Source organism: Engystomops pustulosus, chromosome 7 (assembly GCF_040894005.1).
Source record: "Engystomops pustulosus chromosome 7, aEngPut4.maternal, whole genome shotgun sequence".
In the NCBI taxonomy this organism is placed as follows: domain Eukaryota; kingdom Metazoa; phylum Chordata; class Amphibia; order Anura; family Leptodactylidae; genus Engystomops; species Engystomops pustulosus.
In genome coordinates, this window is record NC_092417.1 from 169,161,047 (window position 1) to 169,181,784 (window position 20,738).

At 39.5% G+C, this 20,738-nt stretch overlaps 2 protein-coding genes and 1 long non-coding RNA gene across 6 annotated transcripts in view; 2 read left to right on the forward strand and 1 right to left on the reverse strand.

The window, feature by feature from the left end:
* Positions 1–4,027, forward strand: part of DHCR7 (7-dehydrocholesterol reductase) — a 93,014-nt gene extending 88,987 nt beyond the window's left edge. For all 4 annotated transcript variants that reach the window (XM_072118903.1, XM_072118902.1, XM_072118904.1 and 1 more), the window contains 2 exons: positions 747–878; positions 2,430–4,027. In XM_072118903.1, coding sequence (XP_071975004.1) covers positions 747–878; positions 2,430–2,894 — 597 coding nt within the window. In that variant the 3' untranslated portion in view covers positions 2,895–4,027. The remainder of the gene's footprint in view (positions 1–746; positions 879–2,429) is intronic.
* LOC140071308 (uncharacterized) lies at positions 1–7,050 on the reverse strand. Its single transcript, XR_011849110.1, has 3 exons — positions 6,746–7,050; positions 3,913–3,999; positions 1–69 (listed from the first exon to the last, which is right to left on the reverse strand). It is a non-coding gene; the product is annotated as an uncharacterized lncRNA (long non-coding RNA).
* The window catches only part of ZDHHC13 (zDHHC palmitoyltransferase 13), a 22,056-nt gene continuing 8,246 nt past the window's right edge, over positions 6,929–20,738 (forward strand). Inside the window, exons 1-6 of the mRNA XM_072118895.1 lie at positions 6,929–7,068; positions 13,441–13,583; positions 16,649–16,771; positions 16,859–16,936; positions 19,841–19,985; positions 20,119–20,183. Coding sequence (XP_071974996.1) covers positions 7,057–7,068; positions 13,441–13,583; positions 16,649–16,771; positions 16,859–16,936; positions 19,841–19,985; positions 20,119–20,183 — 566 coding nt within the window. The 5' untranslated portion in view covers positions 6,929–7,056. The remainder of the gene's footprint in view (positions 7,069–13,440; positions 13,584–16,648; positions 16,772–16,858; positions 16,937–19,840; positions 19,986–20,118; positions 20,184–20,738) is intronic.

Genomic DNA, 20,738 nt, shown 5'->3' on the forward strand with positions numbered 1-20,738 from the left:
CTGTTGCAGCACGACGCTGTATGTGTACAGTGGCTCAACAATGACATTGCGTCAACAACCATGCGCCCGCTACAGTATTGGTAAACCAAAACAGTACTTGTTTTTTTGAAAACGCATCAGTTTTTGACTGGTTTTACCAATTATCTTACTTAAAACTGGTCAAAAAGGGATGCGTTTTCAAAAAACACATGCGTGTGAATGCAGCCTCAGCCTCAAGTGGCCGATAATAGGGAGCAATAGATTGTATTAACCTGCCCTACTGTGAGTCTGAAATGGTGATTACAGGATATAACAATAGCTTATATTTACTTGTCCTGCTCATGACCTCTCTCAGCTGTATTGACTTACAACAATGAACAATAGATTGTTTCCATTTGTATTCACAACATTCTGATGCATCCCTATTACAAATGCAAATCCCATCCTGGAAGAGGATGTTATAACCCGGATTTATAGCATAATAAATAGATAAAGAACCATGTTTGGGACGGGATATCAGTCCTTACATAAAGTCCATGGTTTCTTTTTCCTCTGTAAACCGCTCAGTGCTTGTCACGGAAAGCACTCGCACAATCTTTGTGTATTCAAGCCTATAAATAGCCTCCGCCTGCTGGTCGCTGGCCAGATATTGATGAACTGGATGCGTCATTGTGCTTGTTTTTATGATCTATATTAAAATAACATTGGTTTCCTATGTAAACATTATTGCTGCATGACCTGACGGAGTGTGGGTTTATCATTCACAGGCCATCTACGTTGTGGATTTTTTCTGGAACGAAGCCTGGTACCTGAAGACGATAGATATCTGCCATGACCACTTCGGATGGTATCTCGGATGGGGAGATTGCGTCTGGTTGCCCTTCCTTTACACGTTACAGGTAATATATCATAGTTCTATCATAGTATCAGTGGTTTCCCAGGCTCAACAAATTGATTATTGATCCTTGTTGATCAATATCAGATTGGTGGTGGGTCTGACTCTTGGTAACCTCACTGATCAGCTGGTCTCAATAACAGGAAGCAGACAGTGCCACTCTCTTTGTAGTGGCCAGACCAGGTTACTGCAGATCAGTTTCCATTCACTAGAATAGAAGCTAAGCTGCAGTGACTTGGTGTAGCCAGTATAAGGGTGATGGCACACGTGGCGTTTTCAACGCATTTTTGGGCCGTTTTTAAGCAGTCCATCAAAAAAAGCATGTGTTTTTTGAAAACACATCCATTTTTGCCCAGTTTTCATTAAGATATTGGTAAAGCCTGTCAAAAACGGATGCGTTTTTTGATGGACTGCTTAAAAAAGGGCCCAAAAACGCTTATAAAACACCGCATGTGCCATCACCCTAAGGCTATATTCACACTGCCGTTGCCCGCCCGTACCGTACTGTAGCGGGCAACGGCAGTGTACGGGGAGAGGAGGAGGAGGTGAGCGCAGCTCACCCCCGCCCCTCTCCATAGGAATTAATGGCGCACGGCCCCGTATTACGGGAAAAGATAGGGCAGGTCCTATCTTTTTCCCGGGTACGGAACGGTACGGTGCCGCACGTGTGCTGCACCGTACCGCTCCCGTAGGGTGCCGTGCGCCCATAGGAGTGTATGGGGGACGTATATCGGCCGTATATACGTCGGCCGTATATACGTCCCCCATACGTTCGTGTGAATGTAGCCTAAGGCTACATTCACACGACCGTATGATTTCTCCAGTCCCATATTTACGGCCGTATATACGTGACGTTTTTCATCCGTATGCAGCACGTATGTAACCCGTATTTTATACGTCCCCATAGACTTCTAGGGCATACGGAACTGAAATACGGGAGAAAATAGGACATGCTCTATATTTTTATACGGCCAGTATACGGTACGGTACGGAGTTAACAACGGCAATATAAATGGTCAGACGTATTGTCCATTGAAATGAATGTGGCCGTATTTAATCCGTAAAAAACCGGTACAGTACGGATACGGACGTTTTCATACGTCCGTGCGAATGTAGCCTAAGGAGAAAGGAGCTGTCTGTGTATTATGTGCTGAAAGCATCTGAAAGGTAGTGTGTGTCAGACCCAGGGCCGGATTAAGACTGCCATGGGCTCTTGGCTGTATTAATGTTATAACCCCTACAAGTCTGAAATCACTTCCTACATGTGATACTAGAATCAGTTTCTTGGGTATGTTTCAATCTATGGTTTTGGGACCTTTGGAGGACCTTCAAAGGTCCTGAAATGGCTCTTGTGTACATGTTTATTGAGAGCAAGAACAGAGGTACAAGTATTTCACTGTTGGTGGGTGGTCTCGGTGGCCATGGGGCCCCTAGAAGGCTTGTGCCAGGGGCTACTGCCCTATATTATAATCCACTACTGGTCAAACCCCAACAATTCTGATGATGATTGCTGAGTGCATTTAGAAGACTAATAATGTCTATCTCTTATCTTCAGGGCCTGTACTTGGTGTACAATCCAGTTCAGCTCTCCACCACCAATGCAGTAGGAGTATTGCTCCTTGGTCTGATTGGATACTACATCTTCCGGATGACGAACCATCAGAAGGATTTGTTTAGACGAACCAACGGCAACTGTGTAATCTGGGGCAAAAAGCCCAAATACATTGAATGCTCTTACACTTCAGCGGATGGGAAGAGGCATAACAGCAAACTGATGATTTCTGGATTTTGGGGGGTCGCACGACATTTCAACTACACTGGAGACCTAATGGGCTCTCTGTCTTACTGCCTTGCCTGTGGCTTCGACCACCTCCTGCCTTATTTCTATATTATATACATGACCATCTTACTAGTCCATCGCTGTATACGTGACGAGCACCGGTGCTCCAGCAAGTACGGGAAGGACTGGAAGCTTTATACAGACGCAGTGCCCTACAGACTGCTGCCCGGAGTTTTTTAGAATGTGAAAATTATTTCAGGGATGTCCGTGGTTTTCATAACTGTGACTGCTACGGCTAAGGATTCTGACCACATGGACCGCCATATTTGGGGACCATATGTTCAATAAATAACTTGGGTTTGTTCCATATACTTGGATGTACAATGACAGGGTCATCCTGTGTTTTTAACGTTGGACCATGGACTGCAATGAGCCTCCAGAAACTCAACTGTGGCCTTCAAGCTCGACAATGCCTATTGTATTAAAGCGTACCTGTGTTTTCTTTTGTTATTATTCTAAAAAAAACAAAAGCCAAAAGTGCTGAACGATATCAAAATATACATATATAGGAGTCATATCGCCGAGAGAGCCCTAAACACTCTTCCGTCATGTTGATGAATTACATACTTCTGTATGCCTGAGCCAGCACTAGGGGGAGCTGAAGAGCACAGTGAAGACAGAGTAGTGATTTAAACTCCCAGCATCATACTTATCTATCCCATACTAAAAATATGATCACAGTATGAGACGGTAGTCTTGCTGATAGGTTGGGATTCTTAGTATCAAAGGTGCTTATGATTCCATGATTCCATCTAGGTCCATTTAGTGCTATGTTGAATTAGAAAAAAAAAGAGAAAAGAAACAGAAAAGCAAACTGTGTGAATTAGAAACTTGTCCATTGCATAAATCTGCCATGGGGTGGCTGCATTTCATGAACTGGACACTCCCTCGGGGGCAGGAGTCCAAGCATCATAGTTCTCTTTATCTCTATAGAAAGACCGTTTCGTACTGCAAACATTGATTACAATGTGGCGTTATGGTTCCGCTGGGAATCCTTGCATCATTTATAACTATGACGCAAGGACTCCCATCCCTGAAGCAGTGTTCAGTCAGTGAAACGCAGCCAGCTCTCCGATGCAGCACTGCCAGCAGTTTTACAAGGTCAAAGACGCCCAATAAACAGCAAAGCAGGTTGAACAAGTTCATGTAAATTTTTTTTTTTGTATACTTTAAAATGAGCAACTTAAGTCTAACCCACCGGATATGCGCTACTTGTGCCGCTGTTTCCAGAACGTGCCGCGGTGACAGGTTCCTTCATGTTCGCCTCTTCTACACCTCATTTCTCCTGAATAAAAGAAATACTTTTTAATCAATGTTAATGTGCATTTTTTTCTCCAGAAAAATAGTAGTATAAGTCATATAAGTGTCACTTCTGTGTTCCACCACAATCACTAGGCCGGTGCTGTCCCTTAGCCTTCCTCACCAGTACAAGGCCTTGTGTAGACATGAAAATGATAGTGCTGACCCCTATGTAACGCAGACATCCGAAAAATCAATGGAGATTATAGCAGGTCCGAACTTCAACCGCATTTATTAAGAGGCCAGAGGCTGTTAGTAGATATTATGGGTGCTGGACTTCCAGCGGGGGGGACTTTAAGAACTGCCAGTCCCAATGATCTCCCCCACTGTGTGAATGCAGCCTCAGGCTGTAATACCGATGGGCGCCCTCCAATGAGCCAAGGCGCCACCACATTTCAGATGTCACCATCTGGTTTCAATGGAAGGAAACGTATTGGGCCTTATTTCCATATTTCCTTCTGCTAAGTGCCTTGAAATGGTCTTGGGAGAAACATTGGGGGACATTTACTATGGTGTTTCCGCCAGTTTTGTGGCGCTCTCACCACATGTTCTGCTCTCAGACCTATTTATTAGCTGTCGGGGACAGAAAAAATGACTTTTTCCGTCTGCTCCGACTCTTCTCCGAAAAGGGGCGTGGCTTTGGCGGAGTGGAAACTCAGACACAATTACTATGTGTCACAGCCATTTTTGGGCGCTGTAAACTGGCGGAAAGTAGACCAAAAGAAAACTGGTCTAGCAGGGACTGTTGGACACATTTCTGGTGCTCGGGACAGATTTTGGTCCCAGGGACAGAAAATGGTCTCGGGGACAGAAAATGGTCTCGGGGACAGAAATGTCTCTGCACAGCTCTACAATATTAAATGTGTATCTTCTTTCCGAGAGCAGGTCGGTAACAAAGCCAATGCAGACACCGACACTTTAAGTAAATGTCCCCCATTGTGTTTGTCAGTAATCGTCTCTACTGGGGGGTCTACCCCTGAGCTGTCCAGAGCCTGTCCGTCATGTGCCCTAACAAAGCTACTACTCCTGACATCTCCTGGCAATGGGGCAGCTTCTTTCAATCCAATGATGCCCCCCTCCATTATTCAGTCTATCATCAGATGTGTCGTAGAGGTAAGTCTAGCAGATAATAATCTGTTAACAAGATGTACACTACCAAAAAGTGACCTCTGCGTTGATTCGTAGTGCTTGAATGACGTTTTGAAACATAATTCAAGTGCATTGGGAGTAACATTCTTGGTTCGTTTTTTTTTAACGCACTGAAACCGCATGCATTGTAAAGCGCATGGCTTTTTTGCATGTTTACCGTGCGTTTGGCTGGTTCGAAAAATATTTTTCTTCAGTTCTGGGAGTGTAAGCAGCTGCGGAAATGTTAATACGGCAGCTTAGACTTCCACAAATGAAGAAAAACTGATTCAAACCAGTCAAACGTATGGTAAACATGCAAAAATGCATGCGTTTTCAGTACCTTTAGAAACGCATCGAGAACCGTCCAAGAACGCACCGTGTGAACGTTACTCCTGATGCACTTGAATTAGTTTTCGAAACGCACTAGGATTGAACGCAGAGGTTACTAAGGGTGCGGTGACACGGGGGGCTTGCAATACACTAAGGGTGAAGACACACATGGCGTTTTTGGGCCGTTTTTACTAAGTGCGTTTTCAGATAGTTAAAAACGCATGCGTTAAAAAACGCATCCGTTTTTAAAAAACGCATCCGTTTTTTGAAAACGCATGCGTTTTTGTCCGTTTTTCATTGCGCAATTTCGGAAAAACGGACAAAACGCATGCGTTTTAAAAGAACGCATGCGTTTTTAAAAAACGGATGCTTTTTTTAACGCATGCGTTTTTAACGATCTGAAAACGCAATTAGTAAAAACGGCCCAAAAACGGCCCAAAAACGCCATGTGTGTCTTCACCTGGTGGTGACACATGTGGCGTTTTGAACGCTTTTTGGCCCGTTTTTAAGCAGTCCGTTAAAAAACGCATGCGTTTTTCACAGGTTTGACCAATGATCTTAATTCAAACTGGTCAAAAACGCATGCGTTTTTTTGACGGATTCCTTAAAAACGGGCCAAAAATATGTTCACGTGTGCCATCACCCTTAGAAATGCAATGCAAGCTCCTGGGGGCGGCACTGTGCTTCTGTGTTTCCAGTGAAACACATGAGATAGTCAACAAGCACCCAAGGGTGCCTCCCCCCCCCCCTGTTTTGGGCCTTTTTAGCGGTTTTGCGCCTTTTTTGCAACTTTTGGTGCCGTTTTGCAAATGTGGGATTGGGTAGGTATAACTTTGAGGCAAAATTTTTTTGCAAGGCCCAGTGTTAAATCCTAGTTAGTTATTGGAAACGCATATGCGTTTTCGCCGAAACCCCTCCCACTTGCGTTTTTGATGCGCTTAAAAACGCAACCAAAAACGCCACGTGGGAAACCGGCCTCAGGGGTTATCGCTCCCTGTGATCTCAGAGGAAATGGTGGCGCAGGCTATCCCCAATCACAGGTGGCTGAAGTCTGTGGTTCAGGTCTGCTAGCCATATTAATTTGCCTGAGATATAGCTGTACAATTCCCACATTTACATATTTGCATTTTTTTTTTAATTAGTGTACATTTTAGAAGCATTTGGGTAAAATAGCAAAATAAACACAGATGATTAAGGTTTTTAGGAGAAAATACTGACAGAAAGTCTGCATAAAACCTTATTTATTACGTTGTATAATGAATATAAGAAATCACCACATAAAATCTGAGTTTCAGTCACACTTCCGGTGATTAGCGCTAGGTGTCGCTCTACTCCATTGTACAGTGCGCGCCACACGGCTGGAAGTTTTCCCGCCCTCATATACCCATGAAGTAACCGCTCTCTGCTCAACCACGCCCCCACGCTGAGCGCCTTCTCATTGGTAGCTGAAGTATGATTGACATACAGTACGGAGAGGCGGGCCTTAGTGGTGGCGCCACCAATCACAGAGGGGGAGTGTTCAGTAACCAGGAAGTGGCCGCTTGTGGTGACAGCGGGAGCGGCAGGAGCAGAGCCCCGAGTCATCATGAGCTCCCCGGTAAGTGGCCCTGACGTGCGGCCTCCACGGTGACCTGTATCATCTCCTGTATACCCATCCGTGTATCTCATACGTATAGGAAACCCTCCTCTTAAAGGGGTGTGTACAGTATAGAACTCCCCTTTAAGCTGTTCTGTGTGTCTAATGTATGTACAGAGAGTAAGATACTTTCCTGTAATGAAATGTATACATATCATATTGTATATTATTAATCTTCTGTAAGGGAGTGTATATAGTATATGTATATGTTTCAGCAAAGGGATTTGTATATATCATGCAGTATAATGATCCCCCATCAGGAAGTATGTATCATGTAGTTTGTGATGTCCTATGTAAGAGAGTGTGAATACATAGTATAGTATACTGTCCCCTATGTGAGGAGAGCTGTATTTTTTATATAGGGGATGATCTGTCTGTATGGGGGGGCCTGTATCTATCATATAATGTATCATCTCCCCTATAATAATGGGCCATGGAGCTATAATATACTATATAATCTTCCCTATAATAATGGGCCATGGAGCTATAATATACTATATAATCTCCCCTATAATAATGGGCCATGGAGTTCTAATATACTATATAATCTCCCCTATAATAGTGGGCCATGGAGCTATAATATACTATATAATCTCCCCTATAATAATGGGCCATGGAGTTCTAATATACTATATAATCTCCCCTATAATAATGGGCCATGGAGTTATAATATACTATATAATCTCCCCTATAATAATGGGCCATGGAGCTATAATATACTATATAATCTCCCCTTTAATAATGGGCCATGGAGTTATAATATACTATATAATCTCCCCTATAATAATGGGTCATGGAGCTATAATATACTATATAATCTCCCCTATAATAATGGGTCATGGAGCTATAATATACTATATAATCTCCCCTATAATAATGGGCCATGGAGTTCTAATATACTATATAATCTCCCCTATAATAATGGGTCATGGAGCTATAATATACTATATAATCTCCCCTATAATAATGGGTCATGGAGCTATAATATACTATATAATCTCCCCTATAATAATGGGTCATGGAGCTATAATATACTATATAATCTCCCCTATAATAATGGGCCATGGAGTTCTAATATACTATATAATCTCCCCTATAATAATGGGTCATTGAGCTATAATATACTATATAATCTCCCCTATAATAATGGGTCATGGAGCTATAATATACTATATAATCTCCCCTATAATAATGGGTCATTGAGCTATAATATACTATATAATCTCCCCTATAATAATGGGCCATGGAGCTATAATATACTATATAATCTCCCCTATAATAATGGGTCATGGAGCTATAATATACTATATAATCTCCCCTATAATAATGGGTCATGGAGCTATAATATACTATATAATCTCCCCTATAATAATGGGTCATGGAGCTATAATATACTATATAATCTCCCCTATAATAATGGGCCATGGAGCTATAATATACTATATAATGTCTCCTATAATAATGGGTCATGGAGCTATAATATACTATATAATCTTCCCTATAATAATGGGTCATGGAGCTATAATATACTATATAATCTCCCCTATAATAATGGGTCATGGAGCTATAATATACTATATAATCTCCCCTATAATAATGGGCCATGGAGCTATAATATACTATATAATGTCCCCTATAATAATGGGTCATGGAGCTATAATATACTATATAATCTTCCCTATAATAATGGGTCATGGAGCTATAATATACTATATAATCTCCCCTATAATAATGGGCCATGGAGCTATAATATACTATATAATGTCCCCTATAATAATGGGTCATGGAGCTATAATATACTATATAATCTTCCCTATAATAATGGGTCATGGAGCTATAATATACTATATAATCTTCCCTATAATAATGGGTCATGGAGCTATAATATACTATATAATCTCCCCTATAATAATGGGCCATGGAGCTATAATATACTATATAATGTCCCCTATAATAATGGGTCATGGAGCTATAATATACTATATAATCTTCCCTATAATAATGGGTCATGGAGCTATAATATACTATATAATCTCCCCTATAATAATGGGCCATGGAGCTATAATATACTATATAATGTCCCCTATAATAATAGGCCATGGAGCTATAATATACTATATAATCTCCCCTATAATAATGGGCCATGGAGCTATAATATACTATATAATCTCTCCTATAATAATGGGTCATGGAGCTATAATATACTATATAATCTCCCCTATAATAATGGGTCATGGAGCTATAATATACTATATAATCTGCCCTATAATAATGGGTCATGGAGCTATAATATACTATATAATCTTCCCTATAATAATGGGTCATGGAGCTATAATATACTATATAATCTCCCCTATAATAATGGGCCATGGAGCTATAATATACTATATAATCTGCCCTATAATAATGGGTCATGGAGCTATAATATACTATATAATCTTCCCTATAATAATGGGTCATGGAGCTATAATATACTATATAATCTCCCCTATAATAATGGGCCATGGAGCTATAATATACTATATAATCTGCCCTATAATAATGGGCCATGGAGTTCTAATATACTATATAATCTCCCCTATAATAGTGGGCCATGGAGCTATAATATACTATATAATCTCCCCTATAATAATGGGCCATGGAGCTATAATATACTATATAATCTCCCCTATAATAATGGGTCATGGAGCTATAATATACTATATAATCTCCCCTATAATAATGGGTCATGGAGCTATAATATACTATATAATCTCCCCTATAATAATGGGCCATGGAGCTATAATATACTATATAATCTCCCCTATAATAATGGGCCATGGAGTTCTAATATACTATATAATCTCCCCTATAATAATGGGCCATGGAGTTCTAATATACTATATAATCTCCCCTATAATAATGGGCCATGGAGTTATAATATACTATATAATCTTCCCTATAATAATGGGTCATGGAGCTATAATATACTATATAATCTTCCCTATAATAATGGGTCATGGAGCTATAATATACTATATAATCTCCCCTATAATAATGAGCCATGGAGCTATAATATACTATATAATCTGCCCTATAATAATGGGTCATGGAGCTATAATATACTATATAATCTCCCCTATAATAATGGGCCATGGAGCTATAATATACTATATAATCTCCCCTATAATAATGGGTCATGGAGCTATAATATACTATATAATCTCCCCTATAATAATGGGTCATGGAGCTATAATATACTATATAATCTCCCCTATAATAATGGGTCATGGAGCTATAATATACTATATAATCTCCCCTATAATAGTGGGCCATGGAGCTATAATATACTATATAATCTTCCCTATAATAATGGGTCATGGAGCTATAATATACTATATAATCTCCCCTATAATAATGGGCCATGGAGCTATAATATACTATATAATCTCCCCTATAATAATGGGTCATGGAGCTATAATATACTATATAATCTCTCCTATAATAATGGGCCATGGAGCTATAATATACTATATAATCTCCCCTATAATAATGGGTCATGGAGCTATAATATACTATATAATCTCCCCTATAATAATGGGCCATGGAGCTATAATATACTATATAATCTCCCCTATAATAATGGGTCATGGAGCTATAATATACTATATAATCTCCCCTATAATAATGGGTCATGGAGCTATAATATACTATATAATCTCCCCTATAATAGTGGGCCATGGAGCTATAATATACTATATAATCTTCCCTATAATAATGGGTCATGGAGCTATAATATACTATATAATCTCCCCTATAATAATGGGCCATGGAGCTATAATATACTATATAATCTCTCCTATAATAATAGGCCATGGAGCTATAATATACTATATAATCTGCCCTATAATAATGGGTCATGGAGCTATAATATACTATATAATCTTCCCTATAATAATGGGTCATGGAGCTATAATATACTATATAATCTTCCCTATAATAATGGGTCATGGAGCTATAATATACTATATAATCTTCCCTATAATAATGGGTCATGGAGCTATAATATACTATATAATCTCCCCTATAATAATGAGCCATGGAGCTATAATATACTATATAATCTCCCCTATAATAATGGGTCATGGAGCTATAATATACTATATAATCTCCCCTATAATAATGGGTCATGGAGCTATAATATACTATATAATCTCCCCTATAATAATGGGCCATGGAGCTATAATATACTATATAATCTCCCCTATAATAATGGGTCATGGAGCTATAATATACTATATAATCTCCCCTATAATAATGGGCCATGGAGCTATAATATACTATATAATCTCCCCTATAATAATGGGTCATGGAGCTATAATATACTATATAATCTCTCCTATAATAATGGGCCATGGAGCTATAATATACTATATAATCTCCCCTATAATAATGGGTCATGGAGCTATAATATACTATATAATCTCCCCTATAATAATGGGCCATGGAGCTATAATATACTATATAATCTTCCCTATAATAATGGGTCATGGAGCTATAATATACTATATAATCTCCCCTATAATAATGGGTCATGGAGCTATAATATACTATATAATCTCCCCTATAATAATGGGTCATGGAGCTATAATATACTATATAATCTCCCCTATAATAATGGGCCATGGAGCTATAATATACTATATAATCTCCCCTATAATAATGGGTCATGGAGCTATAATATACTATATAATCTCCCCTATAATAATGGGCCATGGAGCTATAATATACTATATAATCTCCCCTATAATAATGGGTCATGGAGCTATAATATACTATATAATCTCCCCTATAATAATGGGTCATGGAGCTATAATATACTATATAATCTCCCCTATAATAGTGGGCCATGGAGCTATAATATACTATATAATCTCCCCTATAATAATGGGTCATGGAGCTATAATATACTATATAATCTCCCCTATAATAATGGGTCATGGAGCTATAATATACTATATAATCTCCCCTATAATAGTGGGCCATGGAGCTATAATATACTATATAATCTCCCCTATAATAATGGGTCATGGAGCTATAATATACTATATAATCTCCCCTATAATAATGGGCCATGGAGCTATAATATACTATATAATCTCCCCTATAATAATGGGTCATGGAGCTATAATATACTATATAATCTCCCCTATAATAATGGGTCATGGAGCTATAATATACTATATAATCTCCCCTATAATAGTGGGCCATGGAGCTATAATATACTATATAATCTCCCCTATAATAGTGGGCCATGGAGCTATAATATACTATATAATCTTCCCTATAATAATGGGTCATGGAGCTATAATATACTATATAATCTCCCCTATAATAATGGGTCATGGAGCTATAATATACTATATAATCTCCCCTATAATAATGGGCCATGGAGCTATAATATACTATATAATCTCTCCTATAATAATAGGCCATGGAGCTATAATATACTATATAATCTGCCCTATAATAATGGGTCATGGAGCTATAATATACTATATAATCTTCCCTATAATAATGGGTCATGGAGCTATAATATACTATATAATCTTCCCTATAATAATGGGTCATGGAGCTATAATATACTATATAATGTCCCCTATAATAATGAACCATGGAGCTATAATATATTATATAATCTTCCCTATAATAACGGGCCATGGAGCTATAATATACTATATCATCTCCCCTATAACGGGCAATGTGTCTGTCATAAAGTATATACTGTAATCCCCTCTTTAAGAGTTTGTATAATTATTCTATACAACATGATCTTCTCTATAGAGAACTTTCTAATAGTATATGATCCCCTCTGTAAGGGTATGTAATTATATTGTATATTTTCTGTATCTATCATGTAGCATCTCCTCTATAAAAAGGTTGTTATGTATAATATAGTTTTGGATCTCCCCTCCAAGGGGCAGTTTGTATCTGTCTTTTAGTATATCACCTTCCTATGATATATACCGATCACTTTATGGGGGGGGTCATGTATTGTATCTGATACATGTCAGGGGGTGTGTGCATTTATCACATAGCATATGAGCTGTCACCTCCCCCATCCCTCGTGTGTGTGTGTGTGTGTGTGTGTGTGTGTGTATATAGCATTTTTTGTTGCTATGGAGTCACATGCAGGAGCTGTATACAGGCAGTAGGAAGCTTTAGGCAGCTCTCTGTATATAACTCGCATTGTTAGCTGCCATGTGACCTGTCCTGGGAGGGTTCAGGTTCTATCATTTCTGTATTTTACAATAAAACCTCACATGTTTTTTGTTTTTCTCCATTTCCCTGCAGTGTAAATCTCCCCATTCTCACTGTCACCAGCACGGGCACCACCACCACACAGGGCAACATGGCGGACCAAGGGAGGAACAAGAAGCATCAGCCCAGCAGGTGGTGGAGGATTACAGCAGCTGGGACATTGTGAAGGCCACACAGTAAGTAACCTGGAGGAAATTAAAGGGATTTCCCTGCTAATAATATTAGGATAGATGGGTGATGGGAATACAACACCTGGCAACTCATTGATGATCCAATTGACACTGTGGGCTAAACTGGGAGCAGACAGCTCCATCACCTCATCCATCTCCAGCAAGCGCATAGATGGTGCTGGAGGGACCCCAGCGCTGTGCTCAGCAATTTCCATTGTTCTATAGTATTGAATGGAGCAGCAGGAAGCAGGCTTTATCAGCGTCTTAAGCAATTATTGGGAGCAGGACCCCCGGTGATTCTATTTTCGCCAGTATTGGAACTTTTAGCTATCCGCTTGTTATCCTTTATCTTGTGGATTCGGAGTAACTTGCTTTAAAGGAAGTAGAACACAAAGCAGTGGATACCTTTATTATATGAGGATGTGACATCTACATTCTGTAAATTGATTCACAGTTTTTTTGCAAATAAAGTTTTAAGTTTTTTTGTTTGTTTTTTTTTTAAAATTCCTTTCCATATGCAAGACCTCTGCTTGCTGTTAGAGAATTGAAACCTCCGATGCTTGAAATAATGCTGACAGCCTGAATCGCGGACAAAACTCTAAGGGACAAATTTATCATTGTAGTTAAGTCATTTTTCTGGTGCATTAATGACGCCCGATTGTCGCAACTGCTGATTTGCACCATATTTGCCTACTTGCTCCGTTTTGCACTTACTCCAGATCTATCATGTGAATCCAGATGCGGCAGACAGATTAATAATAATTAATTTAGGAAGTTTTCCAGTCCCTCAGTGATGTAGGAATGACTTAGGAGCTAGTTGCACAAACATTTTTAGACTTTTGTGCGACTTTTTTAACAAAAAGAGTCTGATTGTCCACTCCAGATATTAACACCTCATGTGCCAGAGTTATCAAGCTGTCTAAGTATGAGAAATCTGACTCCAGCCCCTAAGATGGTATAAAAACTGGAGCAGGATTCCCGACTAATGAGTTCAGTCACCTGGATTCCTTATTTATTCATATTGCCTGCACTGATACATTGTAACAAATCATCAGGAGGGAACATACTGGTGTATGGGGTTAAGCAAAGGTTTGTCATAGGTTAGTAAGAATTTATAACTTCTGAAAACATGGTTTCTTTTCACTGACAGCAGGTTAAAATTTAAATAAAATTAACTTGAAACAAGGTTTTAATGGAAGAGCAGAGATCTGTCAACAGTATCTATCTTATAATTTAGGTTTTTTGTATGCAGCCACGTTAGCATCTAAATCGTTCCAGTCACGAGAAGAGGAATAGGGGGGTCTCCATTCTCCCTAGTGAATGTAGCGATAGGACCCGCTTACATCCTCTTTGCTCCATTCACTATAGGACAGGCACTATAGGTTCAAAGGATTGGCAGAAATAAATGGAGCAGTACTGCCTATGCTGAACCCATCGCTCCATCCTTTAGGGGGGTCCCCACACTCTCTAGTAAATGAAACGAAAGGTCACACTTCCATCCTCTCGCTTCATCCACTATACCACTGCCACTATACGTCTATAGGACAGCTAGGAATGAATGGAGCACAAGTGCCTATGCACAACCCTTCACTTCATTAATTAGGGGGGTCCCCACACACCCTATGGAATGAAGCAGTAGGTCACACTTGCTTCCTCTCGCTCCATTCACTATACGACTGCCACATTTATAGTACTGCTTGGAATGAATGGAGCAGCACTGCCTATTCTCAACCTGTCGCTCCATTCATTTGGGGGAATAGAACCGTAAATCTTACGATCGGTGTCGGTTCTAGTATTTGGACTCCCATATTTTTACATGTAACCTTTCATTTTGGGACAGCTCCTGTTTGCTTCTGTATTGGATTGGGAGGACAACCTATGGGCATCATATCTTTTGCCATAGTGGTCAGCGGATGCATTTTTTTTTGGGGGGGGGGGGTCAGTAGTGCAGTGTTAAGCAGTGTTCCCATGCCATAGATGAAGCCCCCCCCCTCTCTTGGTCTAAGTTTCTTCCATAGTATTGTTTCCTGTCCTGTCTCCTGTGTGTCTGTTTCCCTGTTCTCCGCCATCACCCATCCCCCTCCTAATTGTATTTGCTTTAGACTAATGCAGATTATTGACTCCACTATCCTGGGGTGTAAATTACACGTTCTACGCTGCTCTGTTTACTTAGCCACAATGATTCACTAGGCCCACAATGTAGCCAATGTCACCCATTCACTGCTGTGTAAATGACTATACGTAGGCTGCATAGCACTATACTCGCCATAGGGTGAGGCACATACTATATACATACCACGGCTGGGGCTTTTGATGCGTATGCAGGCAATGTAGTTATTAACATTTTTGTAGGAAAAATTGGCACCCACCAAACCAGACTTTTTACTGTAGTTTCCACGGGTTCAACAAAATTACCTAAAAACTTAAAAAAAAAATATCCCTAAAAATTCCCCATCTCTTACTTTTTCATGGTACAGCAGCTCAGCCCCATTCATTTCAATGGATCTGAACTGCAATACCAGATGCTACCTGCAGACAAGTGCGGAGCTGTGTCTGAAAGATAACCACAAGGCTCTTCTAAACCTGGACACCCCATTATAGGGGTCAATCAATGATATTCCTAATGTAACAGCATTAACACCTTTAAACATTGTATCAATTTTGAGATTTTCTAATATTTTTATTTATTGCCTATTAACTATTATTATTTTTTTTTTTTATTACGATTTATTTCTATTTTTTTATTGATATATTATTTTAGTTATTATTATTATTTTTTTTATTTCAAAATATTTGCTGACTACCAGTGAATGGAAAACATCTGGAAAGCCGGAGGCTGCACTACTGAAAAGTTCTAGAACACTTTAAATTTATATGGAGCATCACCAGGAAGACCTCGTATAGATCCAAATCACCTTCTATAATAATCGTGTAGATGTGGATACTTGTGTTTGTTGTATTGGGGTCTCAGTGGTGCAGCCTCAGGCTTTGGTCTTGTAATTTCTGGCAGTGTTGTAATGTGGAGTATACTGGTTCGTATGAATAGTAATAGGATTTTGGTTATTTTTCAGGCACGGCGTGTTTGATCGATGCAGGGAGCTGGTGGAGGCCAGTTATGACGTCCGGCAACCAGATAGCGAGAATGTGACTCTCCTGCACTGGGCTGCCATTAATAATAGACTGGAGCTTGTAAGGTAAGTCCCTGTGTATACACATACTATATACTGCTATATACATCTAATCCTGATACGTTACTGACTGTATGATTCTTACCAATTTAGGTACTTCATTTCCAAAGGGGCAATAGTGGATCAACTGGGAGGAACGCTAAACTCCACTCCACTTCACTGGGCTGTAAGGTACTGGAGACCTACCGTAATGATGTGATTATACACTGCAAGTTTATGGACCAAAATATTACAATCTTGTACATAGGGGCAGTATTATAGTAGTTATATTCTTGTACATAGGGGGCAGTATTATAGTAGTTATATTCTTGTACATAGGGGGCAGTATTATAGTAGTTATATTCCTGTACATAGGGGGCAGTATTATAGTAGTTATATTCTTGTACATAGGGGGCAGTATTATAGTAGTTATATTCTTGTACATAGGGGGCAGTATTATAGTAGTTATATTCTTGTACATAGGGGGCAGTATTATAGTAGTTATATTCTTGTACATAGGGGGCGGTGTTATAGTAGTTATATTCCTGTACATAGGGGGCAGTATTATAGTAGTTATATCCCTGTACATAGGGGGCAGTATTATAGTAGTTATATTCCTGTACATAGGGGGCGGTGTTATAGTAGTTATATTCTTGTACATAGGGGGCGGTGTTATAGTAGTTATATTCCTGTACATAAGGGGCAGTATTATAGTAGTTATATTCTTGTACATAGGGGACAGTATTATAGTAGTTATATTCCTGTACATAGGGGGCAGTATTATAGTAGTTATATTCTTGTACATAGGGGGCAGTATTATAGTAGTTATATTCTTGTACATAGGGGACAGTATTATAGTAGTTATATTCCTGTACATAGGAGGCAGTATTATAGTAGTTATATTCCTGTACATAGGGGGCAGTATTATAGTAGTTATATTCTTGTACATAGGAGGCAGTATTATAGTAGTTATATTCTTGTACATAGGAGCAGTATTATAGTAGTTATATTCTTGTACATAGGAGCAGTATTATAGTAGTTATATTCTTGTACATAGGGGCAGTATTATATTAGTTATATTCCTGTACATAGGGGCAGTATTATAGTAGTTATATTCCTGTACATAGGGGGCAGTATTATATTAGTTATATTCCTGTACATAGGGGCAGTATTATAGTAGCTATATTCCTGTACATAGGGGGCAGTATTATATTAGTTATATTCCTGTACATAGGGGGCAGTATTATAGTAGTTATATTCTTGTACATAGGGGGCAGTATTATAGTAGTTATATTCTTGTACATAGGGGGCAGTATTATAGTAGTTATATTCTTGTACATAGGGGGCAGTATTATAGTAGTTATATTCCTGTACATAGGGGGCAGTATTATAGTAGTTATATTCCTGTACATAGGGGGCAGTATTATAGTAGTTATATTCTTGTACATAGGGAGCAGTATTATAGTAGTTATATTCTTGTACATAGGGGGCAGTATTATAGTAGTTATATTCTTGCACATAGGGGGCGGTATTACGCCGAAACTGTGTGCGCTACATAAATAAAGGAATTATTTATTATTTTAATTAGTTTGGCAATGAAAGCTTCCAGTATATGCAGTCACAGTGATACAGATGTCCAGCAGTGACAGTCTTGTACAGATGATGTATGTAGAGCCGCTGCACACAGCATCCTCTAGAGACCACATTAGTTTTGCAGGCCTTGTTTTTCGGGTGATAAGAAGCAGAGTGTGTTACCAGCCCCTGTACATGCCCATCCTATGCCCCCTGGCATGTGTGGTAAGTCATTACCCCACCCCTGTCTACTATTGTGAGACTACTTGGCTGTTGTAACTACAATTAGGGAAAGCTTGCAGTTCCTCTTGAGTCATGTTCCTGTGGAACCGGCCCGGCGTGCCCTGTGCTTCCTGAAAATCCATCTGTGCAGGTTGGGTTTCAGGTTACCGGACCTCTCAGGAGTTCAGATCATCATAGGTCCTTTTACATCAGGCGATGATTACCTGAATTATCCTTCATTGTACGTTCAGCATGTGCAATACTGATACAATCTCATCTCTATATAGAGCAATTCTCCCCTGTGTTTGCAGCTCTCCCTTCTATGAAGACCCTAACCTCCTGATTAGTAGCATATGTGTCTGGGGGGGACGGAAAAGGAGGACGCACATTCCTTCCCTACGCCATCGCTTTCATTTTAGTGGGGAAAACGGTTTCTGTATAACGCTGGCCTTAAAGGAATTAATCTGGATTAGACAACTCATTTTGTGTCTATGTATTACCCTACAATATTAAGGAGCGCTAAGTTTTTCGAGGGGTCCCCCATCTATAAGACCAAACAGCTACAAAGTGGGGAGTGGACTGTGACAGTTCACAACCATTACTGCCAATAACAAAGGTGTAAACTGGTCCTTACGTAGATATCTATATTATGGTCAGTGGGACATATGTAATGCTTCCTTATTCCTAAAGGGGGTGCAATAGGGAGATTGAAAACTTACTGACGGGTTCTTTAAAGGAAATCTACCATTTTATTTGATGCATTATGAACCAAACATACCTTGAGAATGCTGTAGATACACTGATGCAGACGCATATCTTGTTTAATCACCGAACTGAGTGGTTTTGCTGAAAGAAAAATTATAAAATTATGATAATTAAGCTCTGTAGCTTCTGTGCTGGGGCTCCGCAGTTCTCCTCTCACATTGGGTATGCACTGCTCGAGAGGGTGATGACAGGAAGAAGTAATCAATCGCTGCACCATCCCCAGCTGCTGTGTATGAGAGATCCAGCTCAGGTTGATTAGTCCAGTCTGGACAGTTCCGGAAGCTCAGTGTAACATGTAGGCGGAAGACAATCCAGCTTTCCTAAGATTCTGAATGTTATAATTTGTTTTTTTCTGCAAAACCACTCAACTCAGGGATTAAACAAGATATGTTTCTGCATCGGTGTAGCTACAGCATTCTCAAGGTATTTTTGGTTCATAATGCATCAAATCAAATGGTAGGTTTCCTTTAACTGATTTTGGTAACTACTAGCTTCCATCTTGCTTCATCCTTTTGTGTATTTTATCTATTTTTGCAGGCAAGGACACCTCCAGACCATTATACTGTTGCTTAAATGCGGAGCAGACCCGAGTCTAATAGATGGAGAAGGATACAACAGCGTGCATCTGGCCGTCCTGTACCAGCACCTGACCATCATCGCTTACCTGATCGCAAAAGGACAAGTATGTCCAGCTACATGGGGGTGTATGGGGTATTAGTGCCATTCATGGCACAAGCCCTACAAGTCAAATGTTGACTCATCTGCCCCTACAATGTGGACATGCACTCAGCCTTATGTCTTTATCTTTCTTGCAGAACATCGATGCCCCAGATATGAATGGAATGACACCGCTCATGCTCTCTGCACAGAAAGTTATTGGGTAATTGACCTAAACTCATTATAAACATATAAAGAACATAACTAGCGGTGGTCCGGAGCCCCCGCAGCCAATTATAGACATAACTTGGGGGTGACACTTTGCCGGATTGTCAATATGTCCAGGTCACACTTACAAACCGTAATCGTTGGGTCCACTCCTCTCTAAACATAACATGTGTGTGTGTGTCGTCTTAAACGTCCAAAAAAATTGTGAAATGTTTAATTTTAGTAAAATTGTGTTCTAAAATAAGGAAACTTTTGTCTTTGCATAGGATCATTATAAAACAAATGTTCGGTATACAGCTCCTATGCAGACCTGTGTGTTTCCATGTTCACAGACTACAAATAAGCCATCTGTAGTCTGATCCTGTATCTGTCTATCTATCCTATATCCTATCTATCCCATAACTATCTATCTATCCTTCCCATATCTGTGGAGACACATCATCTGCTAATTTGCTACACTTTTAATGACTGTACTTGCACTATGGAGAAGAACACTCACTTTAAACACTCTGGATGGTTAGTAAGATTTTGTCTTCCCAGTGAATATCTC